This window comes from Theobroma cacao, chromosome 10 (assembly GCF_053813885.1).
Source record: "Theobroma cacao isolate CCN51 chromosome 10, ASM5381388v1, whole genome shotgun sequence".
Lineage (NCBI taxonomy): Eukaryota > Viridiplantae > Streptophyta > Magnoliopsida > Malvales > Malvaceae > Theobroma > Theobroma cacao.
Genome location: NC_142648.1, coordinates 2,506,415 through 2,532,418, shown reverse-complemented (window position 1 = coordinate 2,532,418; position 26,004 = coordinate 2,506,415). Strand labels below are relative to the sequence as shown.

Sequence of the window (26,004 nt, the reverse complement as noted above, 5' to 3'; positions counted from 1 at the left end):
GGGAGTGTAAATCAATGGCATTCCTCCATGTTTTTGTTCCCAACCCAAAAAAAGAAAATTAATAATCTCATGTTTTCCTTTACAATTAACAAAATTTAGAGGTTTAAACAAATATATAGATACATTGAATTTTTAGTAATTTTTATCTAATGTTTCCGTTCATCTCCCATCATTTCAATAACAAATCAAATCCAGATTTAGTTTCTCCATAAACAATTTTAAGAAAGCAATTCAAATTCCTTCTTGTTTAGCTTACTTATACCAAATAAGTTATGCTTTGGTTATTGGATTTTGGAACACAAAATGACTTTGTTCAAACTGGCTTTCGATTGGGTCTGACCAGGACTGAACATTTTCTTGTGTCCAATAGGCCAACAATGGGTTCTGAAGTGCCAGCCTTTTGTGGGCTTCTTGTTTTCTTGGAGTCTCTTCTTCCATGTTAAGAATATAAAATCTTAAACATGATTTTTACTAACCCTAGAAGTCTATAATTATTTTTATCTTTATATTTTTCGTTGTTTTCATTTTTTAAAGGCATGACAAGTTGTTAAAAGACATTTAGCTGGAAAATTACTTATGATTAAAATACTAAGAGTTAGAATTTACAATTATAATTTAAGAGTCTCGAATTTAGATACTATCAAAATAGACTACTTAAGGATAATAATTTTTCTTATTACATTCACTTGGAAAGGGAGATGTTAAAAAAGATATTTATAAGAAAATAAGGTATCTATTTTGAAAGTAGGGATGCACACTCTTAGCATTTCATGCTCTTTATAGTTATAACAAACTTTTTTGCTGGGCATCTTCAAAAAAACAAACAAAAATTGTCATGTTATTTTGCCTTGTCATGAACTTATATATACACACACAAAGTCATTTTCTGGAAATATAAAAAAAAATGTATATTGTACATTTTATTTCTATTCCATTGTTATAAGCTTATGCAAATTCTTTTCTCAAGATCAAGACATTCATTCTAGTAACAAATGAGATATTGGTGGAAATTAATGATCATCCTTAAGAATTTTGCAATTTTGATTTCTAGAATAGCAATTTAAATTTTGACTAGGAATGGCAAAGAAATGGGGGTTGGTCCAATTTTACTCTTGCCTACATATAAATGAAAACTATGGAATTCTTAGTCTCCAGTTGAAGTTAGGCAACTTATATTGGAAATTTTGGAAATAAAAAAGAATTGAAGGAAAAATTATGAAAAGGCAATGAACAAATCTAGAAGTATACTATGCCTTTTATTTATTTTTCCTTTAAAACCATGAATAGAGTTATGTATTCGAATGAAAAACACGTGCCATCCATGGAAAATGACGATACACTCAATAGTATATCATATTAAATAACTCAATTCAAAACAAAAAATAAATTGATAATTAATTAAAAAATAATCAATATTAGATTTTAATATGCCTCTAATGGGAGTACAAATTAATGGAATTTCTTCTATATTTTAGTTACAACCCAAAAAGAAAAAAAAAGACTATGCTTGGTTTCTGGAAAAGATTAAAGTAAGAATGGAATAGTTATTCTATAAGAATAGAATAAAAGATGAATAATTATTATATAATTTAGTTAATGGGAATGAAATAAGATAGGAATTGCTATTATGAATTATTCTAATATTTAGTTGGCAGGAATAGTTTTAAAACTAAAAAATAAGTGATATATGAAAAAAAAAACTTTTATTATAATATTTAATTTTAAATTAAAAAATTTATTATTTTAATAATTTATTATAAATATTAATAAATTGTTATTTAAAGGTTAATATGATTATTTATTTTAATTTACAAAATATGATTAATTTATATTTCATTTAAATATTAATTATATAATTAAAATATTAATTTTATTCTTTATTTTTAAAATATTAAAATATAAAAAATTTATAATTAAAATTTTAATTTAATTTTTAAGTTTAAATATTAACTTTTTATAATTTAAATTAAAACTTAAACTTGTTTATTTTAAATTCCTTATAGTTTTTTTTTAAATTTTAAATTCATTTAATTTAGTGAAAAAAGATGAGAGGCAGTTGGGTAAAGAGAGAAAAAAATTGTTAAAAATGAATAAATTGTATTTTACATAATATGATAATTCTTAAAATTAATGAAAAGTATTTTTGTCTATTAATTTTTTTACTTTATTGCTTACTTCTTTGAATAGCCAATACTAGAGCGCTTTGGTGGAATAGCCAACACAAAAATGCCTTTATATTGGCTATTCTCCATTTTTCTGAATGGTCATTCCTTCTAACCAAATAAAATATTAAGGATGAATTAGGAATAAGAGGGGAATGGCCCAGCGAAGCATGCTGTAAAAGAAAATTAACGGTCTCATGTTTTTCGTTGCAAATTAACAAAATTTAAAAGTTTAAACAAATATAGATACATTGAATCTTTACTAACTTTTGTCAAATGTTTACATTCATCTCCCATCATTTAAATAACAAATCAAATCCAGGTTCAGTTTCTCCACAAACAATTTCATGAAAGCAATTCACAATTCTTGTTCTTTTTCTTTCTTATTGCAAATAAATTATGGTTTGGTTGTAGGATTTTGGAAGACTTACTTTGTACAAACTGGTTTTGGGTTGGGCCTAACTAGGATTGAACATTTTCTTGTGTCCAATAGGCCAATAGTGGGTTCTGTAAATCTCCACATAAAAGTATAAAAAGGAAAAATGCATTCTGTCAAGGACATGTTACTTATATGTAAGGATGCACACTATTTGTATTTCATGCTTTATAGTTATAATTAACTTTTTTTTTACTTGACTTTATTCACACAAAAAAAAAAAAACCAAATTTTTTCATGTTATTTTGCCTTATCATGAACTTATATCCACACACAAAGTCATTTTCTTCTCATGATTGGAAATATAAATAGTGTTCCAAGCTTATGCAAATTCTTTTCTCAAGTCCTTCAATCTAGTGACAAATGAGATATTGATGGAAATTAACTATCATCCTTAAGAAATTTTCACTTTTGAATTTTCAAAGAGGAATTCTTAAAGAGCATTTGAACCTGAAATTGTAATACGTAGAAAGTTTCATAAACTTGATAATTTTTTATATGGGCTAAGAGAAGCGGATTGGGCAATAATATAGCTTAATAATGATTAGGACACTTGATCAATGAAGTTTTTGTTAAGTAGGGATACGAGACTCAAAGAGCGTTTAGATGATCCAACTGTATGATATCAGCAGTACAAGTATGTTCAAACTTAAGTTGATTATGCTTCGTAGATATAAATTTTATTTTATAACTACAATTACTTGAAATATAAATAATGAAATTTTTTGAAATTTTTTGAGATAATTTGAATATTTTAAATTTAAATATTTTTTCTCTTTTATTCATGAAAAATATGCTCTATTTTCCTTTTTATTTTTCTTATCATCCAAACAAAAGTAGAGAATTTTTCAGTGTTTTTGCCAATCATTTCATACACAAGTGAAACTAAATGACTCTAAGACCTTTTTGACTTTGTAGTTCTCTCTAACTCACACCATAGTTTTGGTTTCACATCGTTTCTTTTAAAAGTGGCCAACAAAATCATTCAAATAATCCTTAAAGCAACATTTATATCTAAACCCACAAGGAATTTATATTCAATTGTTGCCTTCCATGGAACAATTCATTTTCATTCATAATCATTACAATTCCATCCAAATCATTGTGTAGTCATTTAAGAATGAACATTAACTTCAACATATCATGTGATCATGTTGTCCAAAGTATATCAATTTAGATACATCCATCCAATCCAAAATATGATAAAATTTCTTCAATCTTCAATCACATACATTCGAGCATAAAATTATGTATAGCTTCCAAGGTTGCACTAGTTTATTAATCTGGCTTTTTACTTTCCAAATAATTATTTTATTGTAAATTTAATCATTTTTACTAACATCCATAGAAGAACAAAAAAAAATCAGAAATATAACATTTCATGTGTAAATATTTATGAATGGATAAATAAATGAAACTAATCATTAAACTTAACAATTTTGAACGTAACACGAAATTAAACGGGTTTGAATTTAGTCTTATCGTATTTTGTGATCATATCGACAAGTTTAAGACATGAAAATTATATGTTTTAAACGTGTCGAACGTAATTAACACGTTTAAGATATGTTTAAATTTGTTTAATTAATCCTATTATCGTATTTAACCTGTATAAGTGGACATGTTTATCAATGAGTTTAAGTTTAGTAGTAAAAAACTATTTTATTATGATAATGGATTTTATGGATGTTATTTATGTTGAATTTTATTATAACTGATGATATTTATTATTATTTTGTTAAAATTGTGATTTTAAATTTGAATAATAAAATAATATTGTAATTGTAAGTATTTTTAATTTAATCGTGTATTAATGATGTTAAACGTGTTAAAAATCAAATCATATTAATCATTTAATCATATTTTTAATCATATCATATCATATAAAAAACTTAACTCGACACGTTTAATAAACGTCTTAACTTATTGTATTATATAATTATTAAATATATTCATATGTGTTTCGGATCTTAACATGACTTGTGTTTATCTGTTTAAAACTTTATATTTACACAATACAATTAAAACACAAAAATACAAATTATGATATTAACACAGAAATACGAATTACGATATTAGCACATATAAGAAAAAAGATAGAACAAAACAAACCAATCCTTTGATTACATTTGGCAAATTTTTTGTGACAAAGCATTTAGATCACGTTTGGTACTGACGAAGTTAAGCACTTTGCAAGGATTTTAATTAGATGTAATTACTTTTAACATGTTTGGTGTGGTACTTTTACAATGTAATGACATTGCAATGTAATGACATGATATGATAATTTATTATTTTAAGGATAAAGTAATTACATATTTTGTAAATATACCCTTCAAATTAAATATTTAGTAAAAATAAATATTTAATAATTTTATATTTTAATATTTAAATAATTAATATTAAAATATTATTTATTTTTATCATATTATTATTTATTATTTTAAGAATAAAGTTAAAAAATTAAAATTTTATATTAAAAAATATAAATTTATTCAATTTTATTTTTTTATACATAAAAATAATTTTATAAATTTATATTATATTTTTAATAAAATATTTTCAAATTAATCTCTATAATATAATCCTCTCCGTAATCATATTTTTTGTAATAATTATTTTCTCATATTATACTAAATATTATAAAATTATTTTTTTAATAATTACATACTCAACAATCACCTGACAAATTACATAAGATAGAGAGGCACCGTTAATTTGATACTTGCCCACTCACACAGTTCACCAACTCTTTGACTTTCCAAAGGATATCTCATTAAAAGAAAGAATCTCGAAAGAATTCAAAGCATAATAAGAACAAATAGAAAAAAAAATACTGATATGGCAAAATCCCATTGGTCGTAACGTGTTTCCGGACACCTACACCACAGATAATCTCCCCTCCAAAGACAGCAGCACGTGCAAACCTATCTAGCTTGCCACGTCAGAAAATTACCTTATACAGATATCAGCCTTTTCAGAAACTTCAATAGGTTTCCATACAAGGCAAATCCATTTTTGGTAACCAAATTAAACGGTCATGATACACCTCATTCTCAAATGGGCCCCACTCTGGTTTTCATCGCCACGTGTACGATAAGGATTAAGAAGTGCATACATCGACAATACTACGGCGGTCCACTTTAGAGATTCTCTCCTTCCTATTTAAAGCTTGGAAAGCTTTTCAGTTGCTGTCTCAGTGTATCTAGTACTACTTTCACTTCAAAGTAGTAAAAAAAAAAGAAAAGAAAATTTGGTGAATATTTTCGGCGAGTTCTCGCCGGGAAGTGTTACCGGTGATCTCTCCGGAAAAGGTATTAACTTTGTGAACTCTTTTCATGTATCTGAATTTCTAGGGTTTTGATCACACCATTGGCTGGAAATGCCTGTTTAACTTCTCCTCTGTAGAATTCAGAGAAAAAAAACGAAGAAAATCTGTGTTTAAACCTTATAGAAAAAAAAATGTTTAATCTTCTCTTTTTAAATCGGTTAATGCATGTAGAATTTGTGATTAAATTTCGATTGATTTGACTAATTGATTGATTTGTCCGTTGATCTTCCGAAGGAGTTTTTGACGGTCAAAGAAGCTTGGTTTTTTTATTGAGTGGAGGCGAGTTTGATTGCAAGTGAGTGACTCACTGACTCATTGAGTTGAAAGATTGGCGAGAAATGGTACGATCGCAACTCTTATCGAAGCCTCTATTCATTGCATGCAAATGTTTTGCTTAAGTTTTGGCTCTGTCTTCTTGAAGATTTTGAATTTTTTTTCTTTGCTTCTTTGTCATTTGTTATGAGTGGTTGTTTGGAGGTTTAATTGTTTATTTTGGTTTATTTTGATCGGTATTGATTCATGTTTGTTTTATCATTGTTTGAATGGATTAAAGTGCTTTCATGGATTATGTATAAGTTTGTATCACTAGGTTGAATGTTGTTAATAGAACGGTACCTTGGGCTTTACAGTGAAAGACTTTCCGTGAGGAATTTAAATTATAAATAAACATAATTAAGATGATTTTGTGCCTTAGATACGCAAATATGCTGATTTATTTTAAGTTCAATTGTGTTGGAGCTGAGGAATTAAAGTGTTTTAATAGCTGTAATTGTGATGATCGTATTCCTTAGATATCCAACTATGGAGATTTATCTTTGGTTCCATTATGTTGGAAACTTTAATTGTATTAGTAAAAATAATCATGATTATAACATGCCTTAGAAATGCAGATATGGTGATTAGTGTTGGTTTCCATTATTTTGGAGCTTTAAGGAATATAAATGTCTTAAAAAGGGTCATCAGTAATGGTCACTTGTCTTGGATCTGCAGATATGATGATTACTGTTAGGTTCCGTTATTTAGGAGCTTTGCGGAATCTAAATGTCCAAATAAACATAGTCATACTACCCACGTCGCCGAAATGTGCAGATATGCTGATTTATGTTAGATTCCATTATTTCAGAGCTTTAAGGAATTTAAATGTCTTTTAAAAAGTAGTTGGCAATGATCGCATATCATAGATGATAAGCGGATCTGTTGGAATTTAAATTCTTAATAGAGCAATGGTGACAGTTACATGACTCAGATATGCATACTTGGTGATTCATGTTAGGTTTGACCATTTTGGAACTTTCTTGACTAGCAATTTTTTGACACGTGATTGATATGCTGATCTAAACTGCTTGAATTTACTAGTTGTTGATTTATATGCATAATTTCTGTTTGATATGCATATAAGCAAGAATAATGACTTAAAGCAAAATAAGTACTCTACTGACAAAAGGAAGGAGATCATTTAAATGATTAATTTTTTCGTTATGTCAACTGAATTTTTAGCTCATGATTTCCTCAAATTTTCTCAGCGGAGACAATTTTGCATTAACTAAGTTACTTGGACTATGGTATGGAATCCAACATGGGTATTGTCCAAATGGTTGACTCGCCTTTTGCTCAAACTTTTACTTGCAAACCTGGCCCAAAAGAGTCCAAAAGTAGGGACAGATACCTAGATACATCTTACTAAAATGTCATGAAAAATGTATAAATACATCACCTTATATAAATGAGATTTCTTATCAATTTTTTCCTTAATCAAACAACAAAAATAATCTTTTTTTCTTTACCATTTTGTTCATCATCAGAAAAATGTATAAATTCAATAACTTACATAAATACACGAACATTTGGTAGGTTTGACATGCTTTTCTAGACTTCAGGTCGTTCATCATTTCAATTTTATGGCGGTGGTGCATATATTCATAATACGCAGAAATAAAACCATTATTGTATTAACATCTGTCATTCTTTTGGTAAATACTTGTCAGTGTTTCGTCTTAACTTTTGCACGAGCTTCTTGACACGAAACAACAAAAACTATGTAAGGTTGATAACTCACTTGTGTGAGCCATGCTGCCTTCTATTTGGGCTACCGGTCTGATATGGATTACCCTTGTACTTGCCTTGTATCCTTTTGATGCCTTTTTTAGATTGCAAGCTAAGATATAAAGGAAAAGGAATGAACTCTTTGAATGTTGCAGGATTTCTGATGGAGTTTATACTATTTAGTTTTTCATTACTATAGAATTTAATAGTATTATTTGATCCTACTCATTTGGATGTCATACTTCTGATCCAAATATTTGGATGAGAAACCTGATCCCACCACAAACTATATGAATCTAAAGTTGTCTCCATATCAATATTTCCCATATTTTTTTTGAAAGTTAATATTTCCCACTAGAATTAATGTATAGTTAGCCTCAGAACATTTATCTTAAGAGAATGTTGGGCTAGGTTTATTGCAACCTAAATGCTGCAATTTTTTTTTGGTCCAGATCTTTGGTGTCAATGCTTACTCTAATTGTATTTTATGGTCTTTCTATTATGTTTTTAACAAATTGCTGATATCAGGCAGCATTAGGTCCATCCAGCGAGAAATAAAAGGGAAGTTTTAGAACCTTAAGAAGTTGAATAGGCTACAGCCATGAATGGTATCTTTATTTCTCTCTTAATTTTCTGATGGCATGATTTTTTGAGTTGAATTTAGTGATGTGATAGGATTCTTTTTTCTCAGTACAGATACTCTTGTTGTCATAAGATAATAATTGCTTCCACTTAGATTGCTCGTATTATTGATTTTGGCAGTCTTTCCAGCACAAAAGTTTTTGGCTGCCAAGAGATGGTGGGTGTCTAACTAATGGAGAGATGGGTTACGATAATTCTTCAAGAACTGAACCAAAGCGTGGTCATCAGTGGTTTATGGATGCTGCTGCACCAGAATTGTTCAGCAACAAGAAGCAAGCAATAGAATCAGTTAACAGCCGGCCAGTTTCAGGAATTGCAGACGTCAATGTTTCTCCTTGGCACAATGCTTCCAGTTTTCAGTCAGTTTCTAGCCAATTGAGTGACCGCCTATTTGGATCTGAGCCCTTGCGAACTGTCAACTTGGTTGATAGGAACATGTCTTCTGTTGACAGTGGAAATATGAATATGGGAAGAAAGGATTTTGATGATCAATATGTTAATAGTTCATCTGCGGGTTTGTCTATGTCTCATACCATTGAAGATCCGTCTTCATGTTTCAGTTTTGGTGGAATAAGGAAAGTTAAAGTCAATCAAGTTAGAGATTCCAGCAATGGCATGCCAGCGTCAATGGGGCACGCATATAGTAGAGGAGTTAATAGCACAGTTTCAATGTCTACTGTTTACAGTAAAAGTGATAACAATGCTATATCGCTGGGCCCAACTTATGGTAGCGGAGATGAGAATACCATCTCAATAGGCCCCACATTTACTAAGGCAGATGGCAATTTCATTTCAATGGGCCACACCTTCAATAAAAGAGATGGCGACTTCATATCTGTGGGCCACAATTACAACAAGGGAAATGAGAGTATCTTGTCGGTGGGTCAGGCTTTTGAAAAGGAGGATGGCAGTTTTATTTCAATGGGTCAGTCGTATGAGAAGGGGGATGCCAATTTAATGTCACTGAGTTCCTCCTATGGTAAGGGGCAGGAAAATTTCATTTCGATGGCCCCTGCATATGGTAAACCAAATGAGAGCCTGATTTCAATGGCACCCACTTTTGATAAGGAAGAAGATACTATCATACCAATGGGATCATCCTATCATAAGGCAGATTGTAACATCACAGCAATGGCTCCTACTCAAGGCAAAGGAGAGTCCAGCATTCTATCTATGGGTCAAAACTACAAGAAGGGCGAGAGCAACACCATCTCTTTCGGGGGCTTCCATGATGAATCTGAGACAAATCCCTCTGGCAGTATTATTAGTGGCTATGACTTATTAATGAATAATCAGAATTCGGCACAAGCTTCAGAAGTGCTTAGCCAGAAAGAGTTGGTTGAGGTGAATCCAAATTCAAATGTAAATAATGCCCCTAAACATAATTCTAGAACTGATACCAACCCAAAACATAAAGAACCAAAGACAGCTAAAAAGGTTCCTCCAAACAATTTCCCTTCCAATGTCAAAAGTTTGTTATCAACTGGTATGCTTGATGGGGTTGCTGTGAAGTATGTTTCCTGGTCGCGGGAGGTGAGTTATTTTCTACATTTAAATATTCACTAATTGAATTTCACTTATGCAAGGTAACCTTTTGCTTGGCAGAAAAGTCTTAAAGGATATATACAAGGGACTGGGTATATGTGTGGCTGCAAGGACTGCAAGTTTGAAAAAGTAAGCAATGCAAACAGTCACTGTACATTTCAGCCTCCTAAGATGTCAGCCAAAAATGTTCTTAGTTGCACGGCTTCTCTCACCCTTCCCCTTTTCCCAGCTGCAGATTATTAAATCTGACTATCATTGCCTTATCATTCAAATTTTATTATGCAGGCTCTGAATGCATATGAGTTTGAGCGCCATGCTAATTGCAAGACCAAACACCCCAATAATCATATTTACTTTGAGAATGGAAAGACCATCTATGCAGTTGTTCAAGAGCTCAAGAACACTCCACAGGAGCTGCTTTTTGATGTCATTCAAAACGTGACAGGTTCTCAAATCAATCAGAAGAACTTTCGTATCTGGAAAGGTAGTGTAGATGTTTTAGTTGACTGACCTGATGCATACCTGAAAGGTCCTTTTTGTAGATTCTCTCACTCGAATTCCTTCTTCCTTTTCTCAGCATCATACCAAGCTGCCACCCGTGAACTTCAGCGTATCTATGGAAAGGATGACGTTGTTGTGTCATCTTGAGATGAAGACTCTGCCTTTCAAAGCTTGTGAGGTGGGTCAGATCTGTGCATAAAAGCATGTAGCTTGTACTAAGTTATAGACTTGTTTTGGGATTTGAATAATTTGAGTAGATGGATGCTAATAGATATTTTGGCTTTCCATATTTTTATAAATGAGACCTTTCTTTATTTGATAGTCATATTTGTTGCAAGTAGAATTCAATTGTTTTGAATGCGTATGATTGAAATATAAAGTTGCTGCATCTTAGTTAGTCATGGTGGCAAATCTTTCCCCTCTGAATACCTTGGAACTCTGGGACCTTGTTATTCTATTCTCTACCCATAGATCATTTGGCATAGGGAGATCCAAACTGGAGATTCTTTATAAAGTGAAACTCGTGCAACCAGATGATGCACACTTTTCTTGCCTGGGTTACCTGAGAACAAATATGTCCTCAGTTGGTAGTGGTGTTAGTGCCCTGTATAAACGTTGGCATAATGTGCTTAGGTCTAGTGGTAAGTGCCTTGGTTGAATTGGTGATAAATCATATGATGGCCAAATAATATGAACTAAAGGTTGATGTGTGCTAATAGATTCATTCTCATGATACGGAGTCCAATCTGTTGTTTCCTCATTCTTATGAAGCCTTTTGAGTTGTCCCAATCTTTGCTTTTATGTGTTAATCTCCCAGTATATGATGGGTTGGGTGATTATGCCACCATTGATTCTCCCCACCTTCAAGACCCCCTGCCCAATCTAGTTTAAATTTACAACTGAGTCTTACCTACAGGGGATGAGGTCTCTCCTATTCACCTATATCGATCCAGATTTATTCACTTCTAATATAGGTTATGTCTACGAAACAGTTGAGCTTGTTCTAAGTTGACATTTCCTAGTTTCCAGAAGTATCCTTCGAGGTATATGAGTGACACCTTGGATTATGTGAATGTTTTTATGTATTTTTAACATAGGAATGATGAGTCAAGATACAAGAGTTATGAATAGAGCAGGGGCAATGTCTTGAGAGTCAAGAGAAACAACCGCTAGCTTTTAATAATAAGGATGTCAATCTTTGTTCCTGAGATGTAGCTTTTCAAAAAGTTGGTTTGGCGTCCTCTTTACAGCCTCGATGAAATTGAGGCTGAGTAGATCCTTTAGCTGGGTTATTTAGTACTTGCTATGTTAGGGCATAGTTACTGGTCCTGTCTGAAATAATTTCTTTCATCTTCGTCAGCCTCATTGCGTTCTTTCTATGCTTTCTAACATTCATAGCAGTCTATCTTCATTTTAGGTATATATATATATATATATATATTATTTTGAAAAGTGCAATTTCATAAAAGGAAGGAAAGAATTCCTCCATAGATGCAAAAGGAGGATTAGATATCCATATACAGCAGCTCAAGGGCATATCAATCGCACTCCCTCATCATTTTTTGTATATGTTTGGTTGGTTTTGGTTTTGTTACCGATGCTGGAAGGGCTGTGAGTTGATGAATGGTCAAATTCTTTGCGATGATAAAGCACTTTGTAAGAGTAATGGTATTTATTATCATTGACACAGGCATACTGAAATCTCAAACTTCCAATATGTTTTCAATTAGATTCTTCTAGGGGTGTCCCTCTGTTCGCATCTACGGTGATGAACTCTGGATCCCGTCATTAATCGTTGCCATCTGCTGATCAGCTCGTACTAACGTGCTGTCTGGTTTAGACTGAGGTTCGTCCTTGCTCTTACCCCACAAAACTAGATATAAGCCAATAACAATAATAATGCTTCCAATCACCCTGCAAAACAGATTAGATAGTTGAAAGACCTTGAAATTGCAAGAGATTAATGGCTTCTGATGTAGGAGAGATTGGTCCACACCTTCCTAGACATATTTCCTCAGCCAGGAGAAAGGAGCCTAGAATTGCGACAATGACCAAGCTTAAAGGATTAAAAGCACTCACAAAAACAGGACCCCTTTTCTTCATTACTGATCCCAGTGTAGTTACAGCGAAAGCAGAGATCATTCCCTGCATACAGAACTCGTCTTAGTAGTTTCAACATTTCCAGCAGCTATATCTTCTTGAAAAGAATTCCTTACACTGTAGAGAGCAGCTATGAATTTGGAATCCAAGTGAAAGAGCCAGACTGAAGTGTTGCGCCATTCCACTGCAAATGCCAGAATGGTGCCTTCCACCGTGCCCATGGTGCATATCAGAGCCGCGAGGGAGAGCTTAGCCGGGTATGACTTTAGGATCACTGCCTGTTAAAAACTCCCCCAAGTTCAATGGTTGCAAAACGTACAGGGTAAAATGGGAAGGGGCTAAACCCAATCAGTTCTTACTTGCGAAATGATGAAACAAGACCAGCAGCAACAACCTGCCATGAGCATGAGAGTACCCTTCATCAAATCATGCTCGTGACCTCCACTTGCACCAGATTGATCAAGGTGGTTCCTGCCCTTTGTCCATGGCAATTCTAGAACAGGCCCCTTGATCAGAGTCATCACCATTGCTCCTCCGACTGTCACCATCGTTCCGACTACCTTTGCCTGGCTATGAACCCTCCTGATCTCCACCCTCTCTAGCCTTACAAACACCCTCATTGTAAATCACCGTCATGCCAGTATGTGCATCAGTAGAACAAATCAAAATCAAGTAGAGTAGAGAATTACTTGAAGATGCAAGCCATTGCGAAGGTGAAGGTAGGAAGCATATTGCACATAGCAGTTGTAAACGTCGCAGTAGTATACTTCAACCCGGTGTAGTACAAGTTATGATCAAGCACCGGCCTATGAACAGACATCATAAAATCACTATAAATTAATGTAAGTCTGGATTTAAGTGTGAGATTCTTACTCGAATAAACTGATCAACATTATCTTGGCAAAGATAGTGAGTGTCATCTTTGGCCTTGATTTCCTGAGCAAGTGGGAAATCATGGTGGTTAGTTTCTTCAGCTTTTATTTTTTATCATTCAGGAGGAGAGCTGCAGAGAGAGAGAGAGTGACCTTTCTAAAACAATGGCAAATGGGGCAATGAGAGCAGAGGCAACTGCCATCCTGTAAGCTACCAATACATGTGGGCTCATCCCCTGATTCAGAGCAAATTTTGCGATTATGGACATCGCCGCATAACCAAACTGCACCAAAATCACAGCCAAAAATGGCTTTGCGTTGTTGAACAGTTGAGGCAAGGAGGACTCCATAAACTGTTTCTCTCTTTTCCTTTCTGCATCAGAGTGAGCTAGGAGGAGATACGAGCTTATATAAGCAAATGCACTAGTGTAATTATGTCAAGGGTGTTCTTTCTTTTTTCCTTTTTGCAGCTATCAGAATCCACCTCAACAATGTATTCTTTCAATGCGAAATGGATTTCGTGAACTGAAAAAAAGAATCCTCAATGGTTAAAAATTAATTTCTTGGAAAACCCAAACTTATGCTAACTTACTAAAAGTGACAGAAGACCATCCTTTTTGTAATGACTTAAAAGATGAATTAATGCCTGTTGCTGATTTGCAGGTGAACTGTAGTCCATTCATCCATGCTATCCATGGCAAGCAAAGCTGCCAATCACTAAATTGCAATCATCTCAGTCCATTAAACTTAGGCTTTAGCAAATCCTATAAGGTGGAATCCATCAAAATAGTTCTTTTATCCCTTTCTTTCCATTGAAAAATTCCCAGTTCCATGAATGAATCTCAGAACTTGAGTTGTACTTGGTGTAAGAATTTAGTCTGTAGGGAAGTCTTGAAACCAGGCAAAGAACAGTAATTTCCTTATAGAAAAGCCTGGGATTCCTTTGGGTAATTTCCATTTTTACTGTCCTTTTTTTCACTTCTAAAACAATCAAAGATCATTTTCCAAACCATTCAGAGACTTTCCAGTTCTTACAAGATGACACTGACATGACATTTCAGTCTATATGTCGTTGATGAAAGTATTCATGTGGCATTTTTGTTGACAGGAAGTGAATGTGGTAGCTTTCCTTCCACCCTGGATCAGCCTGTAGCCCATCTATGGGCAGTTCAAGAGCTAGCTGCATAGTTTCTTTCCAATTTTAGGCCATGGTTTTTGGTCATATTTTTGTCCAATTTACTTTAACTTAAAGAGTTCCATAAGTAAAGCTTTTTCTACAAAGAATTGAAAAGTGTTGATTCCCTTACCTTATGATTGGGTTTTTGGGCGCTAAAACAGTTTTTAGTCTCTCTAATATAAAAATTGATAATTATAATCTATTTAATAATGCGATTCAAATGAAATATATATAAAAAAATTTAAATATAATTCCTTGTAAAATATTTGTCAAATTCTTTTTTTTGACAAAGATTTCAATTAGCTCGTTCATATTCCCAAATATAGCAAGAAATAATTCAGAAGTTTAATTAGAAATAATATATATATATATATTAATTAAATAACTAATCTGACATGAAAGTAGATGGAAGTTTTATGCTTGGAGGTAATATTTTGAAATTTTCAAGTTTTCTGGTATTTCCAAATCCGAATTAACCAAAATTAAAATATTAAAAATATATACAAAAATTGACAAAAAATAAGCGATCGAATTACAGAAATATGTCAAATTTCATTTGGTGTTTTGAGCTGAAACATGCACACCCCTACTCCTAACCCACCTTTTGGCATGAAAATTGTTGTGTCAAAAGAGAAACCTTCATTGATATTTGGTGTGACGACGATTGCCAAGATCATGACACGTGTACTCTGTCTAATCAACCTCCAGTTAAATGCTCCTCAACATCAATTTAATTTCCGAAACCCAAATTATAATTAATGAGATTTAGGTGTTTGTAATATCTTGTCCTATTAACGTATCTTAAAATTAAATCTTAATTCCAATTAACTTTCAGCCTCAGTTATAATTAGGGGAGGGGGGGGGGGGGTTAAATCTATGTATTCCAGGAAATTAAGTGAGAAATTAACTCTCCTACCTAATTGTGAAAAAAAAAAAGAGACCAGATGCTTATTTAGTTATAATTATGGAAACGATATAAATAGTTAGAATTCCTAACTGCCCAAACTTCCAACTATTCTTAATTCAAAGCGGAGTCAAAGGGCAGAGGCGGAGTTAATTAATTTTTGTTGGGGTTGAAGATGAAAAGGAGTAAACATTAAAAATTTTTAAAATTAATACATTGCATTTAAACAATAAAAAAAAATTCATAATAGAAAATAATTCTGTATAAAAAAGAAAAACTTACAAAATAGTTGTGCTCGATAATGTTTTCTAAATTCATAAAATATAATATATAAAATATAAGTAGTTAAACATGATATATAGAGTTTCGTATAATAGTTAAATAATATAAATAGAAAAAAAATTACCTTATCGAAGTTCACTAGATCATAAATCTATCTTTTAAAGAATGAAATGTGTTTCAGTAGTTAATTGTATAAGAATGAGTAAATAAAATAAAAGAACAAAAAAAGAAGAGAAAAAGTAAAAGAAAGAGAGGGAGAGGGAGAGAAAGGCATGAATAAACTTAAATTAGGATAATATTGAATAGGGTTTGTAGAGTTATTTTATTATTTATTATTTATATTAATTATTAAATAAAAAATTATTTTGAAGAGCATTAAAAATATATAATAAATAAAATATTTCAAAATTTTTAAGGGGGCCACAACCTCCATAAATATACTACTCTTCAAGATTATTAAAAATATATATATATAATAATAATTAAAAATTTTTAAAAATTTTAAAAGGCCATGATAATACCACCTTCCACCCCTAGTTAAGGAAGCCGTAGGCAGTGGCGGTCGCTTTCATAAATTTTTAATTCTTTTATTATTATAGGTATAAGACTAGATATATAATATGATTATTTATATAATAACCTTTTAATCATCCATCGTTCAAAATCTTAAATTCAGTACTATAAGTAGCTTAGGAAAAATAAAGTTTTTTTATAAGTAATAGTTGCCCTAATTTTTGTTTCTTATATATGAGATGAGTGTCTAATATAAGTATTGGTGTCGTAGCTTCAATAATTTTTTATAATTTTTTTCATATATTTCAAAAATGAAATTTTTTTATAATCACAAGCAAAACATAAGTTATAATCGTAAAATTTTGATAGAAGAAAGTAATTTTGTAAAAGAAGATGAAAAAAAACATCTTTGCAGAATATGTTTATATTATTTTTTTTTGGCTTATGCTATTTGTAGATTTCTTTCTTATAAAGTGAAGCACTGTTTTTTGCACTTAAAGAAGTTATTAATGGATAATGATGCCCAGCTGGGGGGAATGAGCAAGAACCCAACAAAAGCAGTTTTACTTGGACTTTGCATTGTCTACTCTGCCTCTCTTTGCGTGCTCCTTAGGACTCATTTCATAATAGGTAGTTCAATATTTTGTATTGGAAATCCACATCAGAAACCACGAGCATGAGAGAATAATTATTATTTTCTTTTTTTTTTCTTATTTTTTTATTTTTTAATACATGTAACAAATCTAAAAGTCTAAGAAAAACATACAACTTTGAATAACAACCGATAAATCAAGTCTAAATAAGCTTAATCAGAATATTCTTATGGTATTTGTTTTTGGTTTTTCTCTTTAACAGATTCATCATCAGCAGCAGCCGCAGCTCTGCTAATTACATCTAAAAGAACAAAGTCTTGATTGGAAGTCACTACTGCTGTTTCAGTACCGATGGCGGCCATTTGCTCACCACTCCTTGGAGCGGCTGCCTCCTCGTTGCTGTCCGAATCTGATGAATGCTGATCCTTGTTCTTACCCCACAAAACTAGGTAGAGTCCAACAACAATGACAATTGCTCCAATAACCCTGCAAAGTTTGCAATGAAGTTGGCCTAAATGTTAGTTAAAAAATCACTTAAACTATTAAGGTGTCTGCATAATTAAATGTATAGATGTTAGTGCACAGTCCATTGTGCAAATGACATCCCCAGATGTTTGGTGTTATTATTAAATTTAATGAATCAATGTAAGTCACTGCATGCAGATGACATGAAAGCTAGTTCTTTCTAAGTGTTTCAGGAAAAGAAGGAAGATAATAAGATATGCACCTTCCTAAATACATTATCTCGGAAAAGATGAAGGAGCTCATAATGGCGACGATAACCATGGTTAGAGGGTTAAAAGCAGCATAGAAAACTGGTCCCTTGGCTTGTATTACCATTGCTCCTACATAGTAAGCAACCCCAGAACAGATAACTCCCTGCACATGGACAGATATCAGTATACTTTTTGCAAGAGTACGAAATATGAAGCCTTAATTTTCCACAAGTAGTCATTGACTTGAGCCAGAACAAACAAAAAAAAGGGGTTAATTCAGGTCCAAACAACAGTGGTGGTTGGTTGAGTTAAGAATTTCTTACACTGTAAACTGCAGCAAAGAGTTTAGAATCCCAGTGTATGGACCAAGCTGCAGCATTGCCCCCTTCCATTATCAGGGCAACAATGGTACCTTCAATTGCGCCCATGAAGCAAACTAAAGTTGTTAGGGAGAGCTCAGCAGGGTATGATTTTAGCGTAATCGCCTGTAGAAACAAACCATGGTAATCTCTTACTGATTATAAATGATAAAATCCGGCTGCTACTCTTCTCTTCTTCTTGTAGCAAGCCAACAACTTCGATATTGATACTAATACATCAAAGCCAAAGAAAAAGAGTTGAGAAGGAATACTTACTTGAAGAATGACAAAACAAGCCCAGCAGACACAGCCTGCAAGGATCATGAGAGCACCCTTTAAGGGATCATCCTTGGTTGCAGAAACTGTAGATTGGTGCTCATTTGTAACTTTTGTCCATGGCAAAGGCAATATTGGCCCATTAACTAAAGTCATAATCATTGCTCCTCCAACAGTCCCAATGGTCCCCAAAATCTTTGCCTGGCAATTTAGTTTCCTCATATCAACCTTCTCAAGCCTGCAAAAATTCTTCACAAGTTAACTCCACCATCCACGTCATCATCCTTGCAATTCATCGACTTACGTAGGTAGCTAGAGAGTAAAGACATATATACCTACAGGCCCAAGCTAGCAAAAATACAAAAGCAGGAAGAACATTGCACAAGGCAGTTGCAACAGTTGCTGTTGTGTACTTTATCCCTGTATAGTATAAGTTCTGATCAATTGTTGGCCTGCAGAGAAGAGCAAATGTTTCCTGGCTAAGACAGAGCAAAACATAAAGCAAACTTTGTTGATTATTATAAAATTTTTGGCTCGATGGTGAAGCTCCTTACTCCAATAAGCCCAGCAGCAATATCTGAACAAATATAGAGAAGGTCATCTTTGGCCTTACTTTCCTGTTAAAAAATCCACTGGTTTCATCAATCAGGGCAGATTTCAAACTCATTGATAAAACTCAAGAAGAGATATATACAGAGAAACCAAACCTATCGAAAACAATGGCGAAAGGAGCAAGGACAAGAGTGGCGATGGCAAACCGGTAAACTACCAAGACATGTTGGCTCATGCCCCTATTAAGAGCAAACTTGGCAACTATGGGCATGCCTGCAGAGCCAAATCTCATAAAAACCATTGCCAAATATGGCATAGCTTTATTGTACATGCTACCTGAGGACTCCATGGACAACTTATTTCTCTCTTTCCAATCAATGACAGATATAAATGAAAGAGAACTCTGTGCAGAATGAAGCAGAAGAAGCACATACTTATATACTCATTACTTTGTACTTTTGCATGTAAAAATTACAACTGCATGGCCTTCTAAATTCTATATTTGTTCCCCATAAATTCCATAATTATTAAATATTAACAGATTAGTTAATTAAAATTTTTAACAATATCATTAGTAAATATCTAAAGTTTAGTGGTTGAAATTTTTTAGTACCATATATAATAAAGTTCATGCATAATTGAGTTAACTTAATCTTTGGCGGGGTAATTTGTTTGAAATCAACAGTTAGGTCCTTTATGAATTTAATTTTTTATTAAATTCAGCTCAAATATATTTTGAATTGGTACCATAAAGGATTATTTTTTGGATGTCAAATTTAACTTTATTTCTTTTTGCCCATTGAATGGGATTAATTATTGAAGTTTAGTTTGATGTGGGGTATTAATTTCTGTTGCACCCTATGGAAAATATTTCCATTTTTCATTTCCCATTGCCGACTAATTGTCATACCTATTTATATATATATATATATATATTAATAATTTCTCTACTAAAATCATATTAATAAAATATTTAAATATTAACATCAACAATAACCTTCAATAGCAGTAGATGTTATTATTGAAATTTTAGAAATATATTGTATATATAAGTATATATATAAATCATATAGTAAAATTATTATAGAACTAAAAATATTGCCTAACTATTTGTCTGATGATGAGTATGACTTCACAAATTTATGAAATAGATAAGGAAGATTTGTCTACAAGGTGGAAATATATTGAAGGACTCATTGTTTCATTACCTAAATAAATATCAATTTGTTGAAAATTAAAATAAATCATAATTAATTATTCTTGAAGTATTTAATTAGTACTTTCAAAAGATCATTAATTTTTATCTTTATTCTATTAAAATTTAGACCAAAATTTTTAATTAAAAATACTTGAAATATTTATTAAATTAAATGTTCAGGTATGTTACGATACTCCTCTAATTAGTAACTTTTAAGATTCTTATTCCCATCAAAAGAATATTCACTTTAAAAGTAGGCAATTTTCTTTTAAAAAAAATTATTTCCCACTAAAAATTACCAACTCTAGGAGAAATGCCTGGACGTCACCTAACATCAAAAGCAGCAGTCCTTTTCCACATAAAATATATGAAGCACCAACATATGTCTCTGCTTGACAAAAATGGAGGGAAAACTAGGAGAAAGGGACACCATAGCACCAAACTACTTTATACTGTCTACCAAGTGGCAACTTGGTGGTGGGATTTGGTATTATTATCAAGCCCTTGGGAGACTGAGAAGAAAAGGGTTTCAACATGTTCTGGAATAAGACTCATATTCACCATACACAGTGACTATAAACTGTGAGAGAGTGAAAGTGGTGACAGTTTTATCAATTTTTAGTTTTTTATTATATATAATTTAAAATATATAAATTCATAATTTTAAAAAATTATTCTTTAATCGTTCTTCATGTAAAATTTTGAATCCCCCACCAGCCATACATAACTTTGTTTCTTTCATATTTTTTTCTATATGCTTTGGCTTCGGAGATTGGCAGGCATTTTCCAGGGAAGGGGTGGGTGGTTTTTTCACTGTTGTTTTGTCATTGGCACGGTAGTCTTTACAAAGTGTTATCATATTTTGGCTGACCGCAGACACATCACCTTTCTACATATCCACAAAAGAAGATACTGATTTTGTTAGTGTTTCTCAAAGCACTCACATTGGGAAATCTTGGGTGTCCTGATAAAGACAATTCCAACCCAAATTCATTGATTGAGTCACGCAATGGAAAGTTTATTTCATTTTTCATTTTTTAGACAATTATCTTATTTCTCCTGCTAAACAACATCATAATTTTATGTAAAATTTTTTCAATTTTAGGTAACCTAATAAGAAGGTAACATCTTTTACTACTATTTCATATATCTCATATCACCCTCACGGATTAAAAAACAATATTAAGAACTTTATTACAGCATATGTTAGAAATCCTGATCAGAAATAATAATAAATAAGATACTTGTTAATTTTGAAATTATTATAATTTTTTTTTTAAAAAAATAAATTATACCCGATTATAGTAGTTATGTAAAACGTCAGATGTTATAACTAGTCATACATGTAAGCAAAATAAAACAAGAAGATCCGGTTGTCCACAAGATCAACCACTATCAAGAATTACATAATAACTCTCTTAGTATCCTTAATTGATCTCATTTATAAAATCTAATACTCATATTTATTTGAATTCGATTAAAAATTCAATCTTATTTATTTAATTAAAAATAATACAAAAAATTCATTTCAAAATCCGATCTGAACCTATTTATAAAATGCTTTAATTTTACTTGAAAGAGATGGACTAGAATCAAAAATGAATTTACGTCTTATCCATTATCAAATACTCATCTTTATGTCTTGTTTTGTAGTGTAAAGTTAAAAACAAGTGACTGCTGAGATTAAAACTTTAGGTAAATTATTACTATGTGGCAAGTCGTGTCATCAAAATTTAATAGTACTGCTGAGTTGGGGAAAAAAAATGAAATTTTTGTGCTTGTTGATGACATAAAGTGTTTTGTCTCATCAAGCATTAGTATAATAAAGATATGAAATCTGTCAATTTAGGCTTATTTGTCTTGGTCAGGAGGTCTCCCACAAGTCTTACTATCTGAATCAGATATCACATTTATAGCCTTTTTTGTGTGTTGATGACAAGGTTTCTAAGTATTTCTGACTAGTGTTTTTTCTTCTTTTTTTTTTTTTTTCTCTTGTCCAGTTACTAGATAGGTATCATTCCACATTGAGAAGTCAAATACCACAAACAATATCTCATGATGAACACTTTGCCAATAATTTAGTTCAGTTTTTGACTCCTGTTCCTGATATATAAGCTCTTCCAATGGAATTTAAAGTCAAGATACACACAAAGGAAGCATTAATCTTGGCTAGGGATGTCAACGGGGGTACCCGCCCCAAACCCGTTTATAACTACTGTTTATATATTTTTTTATTATTTAAATAATTAAATAAAACTGATGCTGATTGGATTCAAACCGAAGAAAGACACCAAAAATCTGTATCATCTTGACCAATAGTTTCTTTTGTTAAATGTTGATAAATATATTAAAAATATAGTTAGTTAAATTACTAATGTGATGATATGAATATATATAAATAAAATATTATTAGATTATTAATTATGTTTAAATAATATGAATATCATATCATATTATAAAAGAATATAATTACTATTATATACATTTTTAATAAAAATGTATTTACTTTTTATTTTGGGTTAAGATTACAAAAATTATAACTTATAATATATATACTTAAAGAGAGTCTTTGAGTTTAGAATAGTTTTGGAATCTAACTATTTTTTTAATTTCATGTAATTAAAGACAAACTCATATAGTTAATTAAATTAATTCATTAAACTATGATTATTAATTAACTTTAAATGGTTTTAAATATATATTATATATAGTGAGTAATATTATAAGAAATATAATTACTATAATATATATATACTAATACTTTTAGTATATATATACTTTAAATATAAATATATTTATTTTTTATTTTGTGTTAACATTATAAAAATTATAACTTATAAAATTATTAATTGTAATACACACACACACACACACACACACACACACACACACACACACACATATATATACACTTTATAGTATATAACTTGTAATGTCTTTTAACACATACACTTTATATTATCTATTATGTTCATTTATAAAGAATATAATTACTATTATATAAATTAATTACTAAATAATATATATACCTTTGTTTATATAAATTTATAATATACAAACTTAATTATTTAAAAAGAAGTTGTGAGATTAGAATAGTTTTGAAACTTAGCAATTTTTTTAAAATTTCATGTAACTAGGGACCAATTCATATAATTAATTAAATTAATTAATAAAATTATGATTATTAATTAAATTGTAATGTCTTTTAATATCTATACTTTATATACATTGGGTTCATTTATAAAGAATAAAATTACTATTTTGTATATACACTATAATACTTTTGTATATATACTTTAAATATAAATATATTTATGTTTTATTTTGTGTTAACATTATAAAAATTATAACTTATAAAAATTATATTTTTTTGTTATTTAAGTTTATGTTATTTGTTTGGATATTTGTGTTTAGTTATTTAAGTTTATGTTTTTATTTGGATATTTATGTATAGTTATTTAAGTTTATATCGTTGTGTGGATATTTATTTTTAGTTATTTAAGTTTATGTTTAAGATCTTTGTTTTTGATTATTTAAATTTAAATTTTATTATTTTTATTTTTATTAATTTAATTAGCAGTTAATTTTATAAAACACGTAGATAAATATTATTGTATATGTATACGGGTCTAGGTAATTGGGTACCTATGAAGAAGATTTTAATAATTTTTTTAATCTAATCAGGTTTTTAAATGGGTTAGGGTAATTATAGGGTAGTAAAAATATAATAGGGTTAGGGTTAAGATAGTAATTTTAAAATTATTCGGGTAGTTAATAGGGTTAGGGTTCGAGTGCCTCGAAATTATAGGGTACTCGACTCGTTGACATCCCTAATCCTGGCCTCAAATGTAGATTCATTTCAAGACAGATGTTGCTTTCGCTTAATCTCTATAACCAATTCTATTAGAAAGGACAAAAACAAAGAACACATTCTTGAAAGGAGTATAGGTTGCATAGAACTAATTCCATCTATGAAAAAACTCAGATTCTCAGCAGGTTTTTCTGTTATGATACTTGTATTGGGTTTCCCTTCAAACAGATTCATCAGTAGGAGTCACTCTGTTGCTGGTTACATCCAGGACAACAAAGTCTTGATTTGGACCCAGTGTTATCTCATCCATGGCAGTCATTTTCTGATCACTAGATGGTTCCATATCGACATCCAGGTTTGATGAAGGTTGATCCTTGCTCTTACCCCACTAAACCAGATAGAGGCCAGTGACAATTAGAATTGCTCCAATGACCCTACAAATTTACAGCAAGGTGGTGTGGTTTAGCACATAATTGGAAAATTGTGAAGCTTTTCAACATTTTCTATAGCAGTATGCAAAGGAGTATATTGGAGAAGAGGGACTGACATGTACCTTCCTAAGTACAATACTTCAGATAAAACAAAGGAGCCCAAAATTGCAACAATAACCATGGTTAGAGGATTAAAAGCAGTCACAAAAACAGGTCCCCTAGCTTTCATTATCACTGCTTGAAGATAATAAGCAACTCCAGAACAGACTACTCCCTGCATGCAGACAGAAAAGTTGTTGGAGCAATTGGATAAAATATTTTAGACTAATTAATCCAATGGATCAATTAAACCGAATCGTTTTATCTAAATCGTATTTAATTTGAATGGGTAATTGGTCTGAATTGGTTTTGCTCACCCCTACTTATGAGTATGTGATATTTGTTATGTCTTAAAACCTTGAGTTTGGTGCTTGTAGGTTTTGTGGAGTGTTCAGTTATTACACGATAATTTATCTTTGAAATTAGAAGAAAATAATATATGAATTTTAGAGATGACTTGGACAGTTAAGGATTATGTTGAACTTGTAGAAAAAAAATCCTGTTGATATGATCTAGTGTTTTTGCTTGATTTTTTTGTCGTATTTTCATTATATTTAAATTGATGAAGAGTATTCTGATAATAATAAAAAAAAAGAGTGAAACTTGTCAATATGCTGCACTGGTTTGATTTTTATCTGAGGTTCATGATGGTTAAGTTAATCAAGAGCATTGAGTAAAACAAGAAAACAATGAATGTGATGTATTATGTCAACATGATCTTATCAGAATTTAGTAACGGTTGAATTGTTAAAAAGTACTTTGATAATAAATTAAAAGAAAATAAAATTACTTTTTATAATTTTTTTCATATATTTAAAGGATTGAATTTAATTATCCTTAAGGAAACTATATAAATAATTAGAATTCCTAACTGTCCAAACTTCCAACTACACTTAATTGAAAGCATTTAAGTAATAGCTTAAAGAAAAATAAAGTTTTTTTAAGACTGTCCTAATCTATGTTTCTTAGATTCAAGATGAGTGTCGAACATAAGCTTTGGTCCAGTACCTTTTATTATTTTTTTTATATTTTTTTCATATATTTACAGGATCGAATTTTTTTCTAATTATAAACAAAACGTAAGTTATAATCGTATAAATTTATTAGAAGAATGTAAATTTTCGCAAGAGAAAAAAGAGAAAAAGCATCTTTGCAGTATATGTAAATTTATAGATTTCTTTCCTATAAGGGAAAACTACTGTTTTTTGCACTCGATAAAGCTATTAATGTATAATGATACCCAGCTGGGGGGGATAAGCAAGAACCCAACAAAAGCAGTTTTACTTGGACTTTCCATTGTCAACTCTACCTCTCTTTGCGTGCTCCTTACGACTCATTTCATTATGGGTGGTTCAATATTTTGTATGGGAAATCCACATCAGAAAACCACAAGCATGGGAGAATTATTATTATTTTTTCTTTTTTTCTTAAATTTATTTTATTTTTTAATAATACATGTAA

At 31.1% G+C, this 26,004-nt stretch overlaps 3 protein-coding genes across 5 annotated transcripts; 1 reads left to right on the top strand and 2 right to left on the bottom strand.

The window, feature by feature from the left end:
- Nucleotides 1-5,796: 5,796 nt before the first annotated feature.
- LOC18586149 (N-lysine methyltransferase) lies at nucleotides 5,797-10,985 on the top strand. 3 transcript variants are annotated; one of them, XM_018129669.2, is made up of 7 exons: nucleotides 5,797-5,912; nucleotides 6,164-6,270; nucleotides 8,501-8,580; nucleotides 8,735-10,147; nucleotides 10,220-10,288; nucleotides 10,445-10,643; nucleotides 10,737-10,985. In XM_018129669.2, exons 3-7 carry the CDS (start codon nucleotides 8,578-8,580, stop codon nucleotides 10,805-10,807), a joined length of 1,755 nt encoding a protein of 584 aa, XP_017985158.1. In that variant the 5' UTR covers nucleotides 5,797-5,912; nucleotides 6,164-6,270; nucleotides 8,501-8,577; the 3' UTR covers nucleotides 10,808-10,985. The 3 variants fall into 3 exon arrangements, with proteins under 3 accessions (XP_017985158.1, XP_007009434.2, XP_007009433.2); XM_007009372.3 differs by lacking the exon at nucleotides 8,501-8,580 and having other exon boundaries at nucleotides 8,744-10,147; XM_007009371.3 differs by lacking the exon at nucleotides 8,501-8,580.
- Nucleotides 10,986-12,420: 1,435 nt separating this feature from the next.
- Nucleotides 12,421-14,059, bottom strand: LOC18586148 (WAT1-related protein At2g39510-like). Its single transcript, XM_018129003.2, has 7 exons — nucleotides 13,786-14,059; nucleotides 13,634-13,696; nucleotides 13,450-13,566; nucleotides 13,120-13,363; nucleotides 12,877-13,038; nucleotides 12,657-12,805; nucleotides 12,421-12,574 (listed from the first exon to the last, which is right to left on the bottom strand). Exons 1-7 carry the CDS (start codon nucleotides 13,980-13,982, stop codon nucleotides 12,421-12,423), a joined length of 1,086 nt encoding a protein of 361 aa, XP_017984492.2. The 5' UTR covers nucleotides 13,983-14,059.
- Nucleotides 14,060-17,207: 3,148 nt separating this feature from the next.
- LOC18586147 (WAT1-related protein At2g39510-like) lies at nucleotides 17,208-19,395 on the bottom strand. The gene is made up of 7 exons (XM_018128765.2): nucleotides 19,160-19,395; nucleotides 19,007-19,069; nucleotides 18,788-18,904; nucleotides 18,453-18,690; nucleotides 18,141-18,302; nucleotides 17,829-17,980; nucleotides 17,208-17,587 (listed from the first exon to the last, which is right to left on the bottom strand). The coding sequence occupies exons 1-7, from the start codon at nucleotides 19,351-19,353 to the stop codon at nucleotides 17,329-17,331; spliced, it is 1,185 nt and encodes a 394-aa protein (XP_017984254.2). The 5' UTR covers nucleotides 19,354-19,395; the 3' UTR covers nucleotides 17,208-17,328.
- Between the last annotated feature and the right edge of the window lie 6,609 nt (nucleotides 19,396-26,004).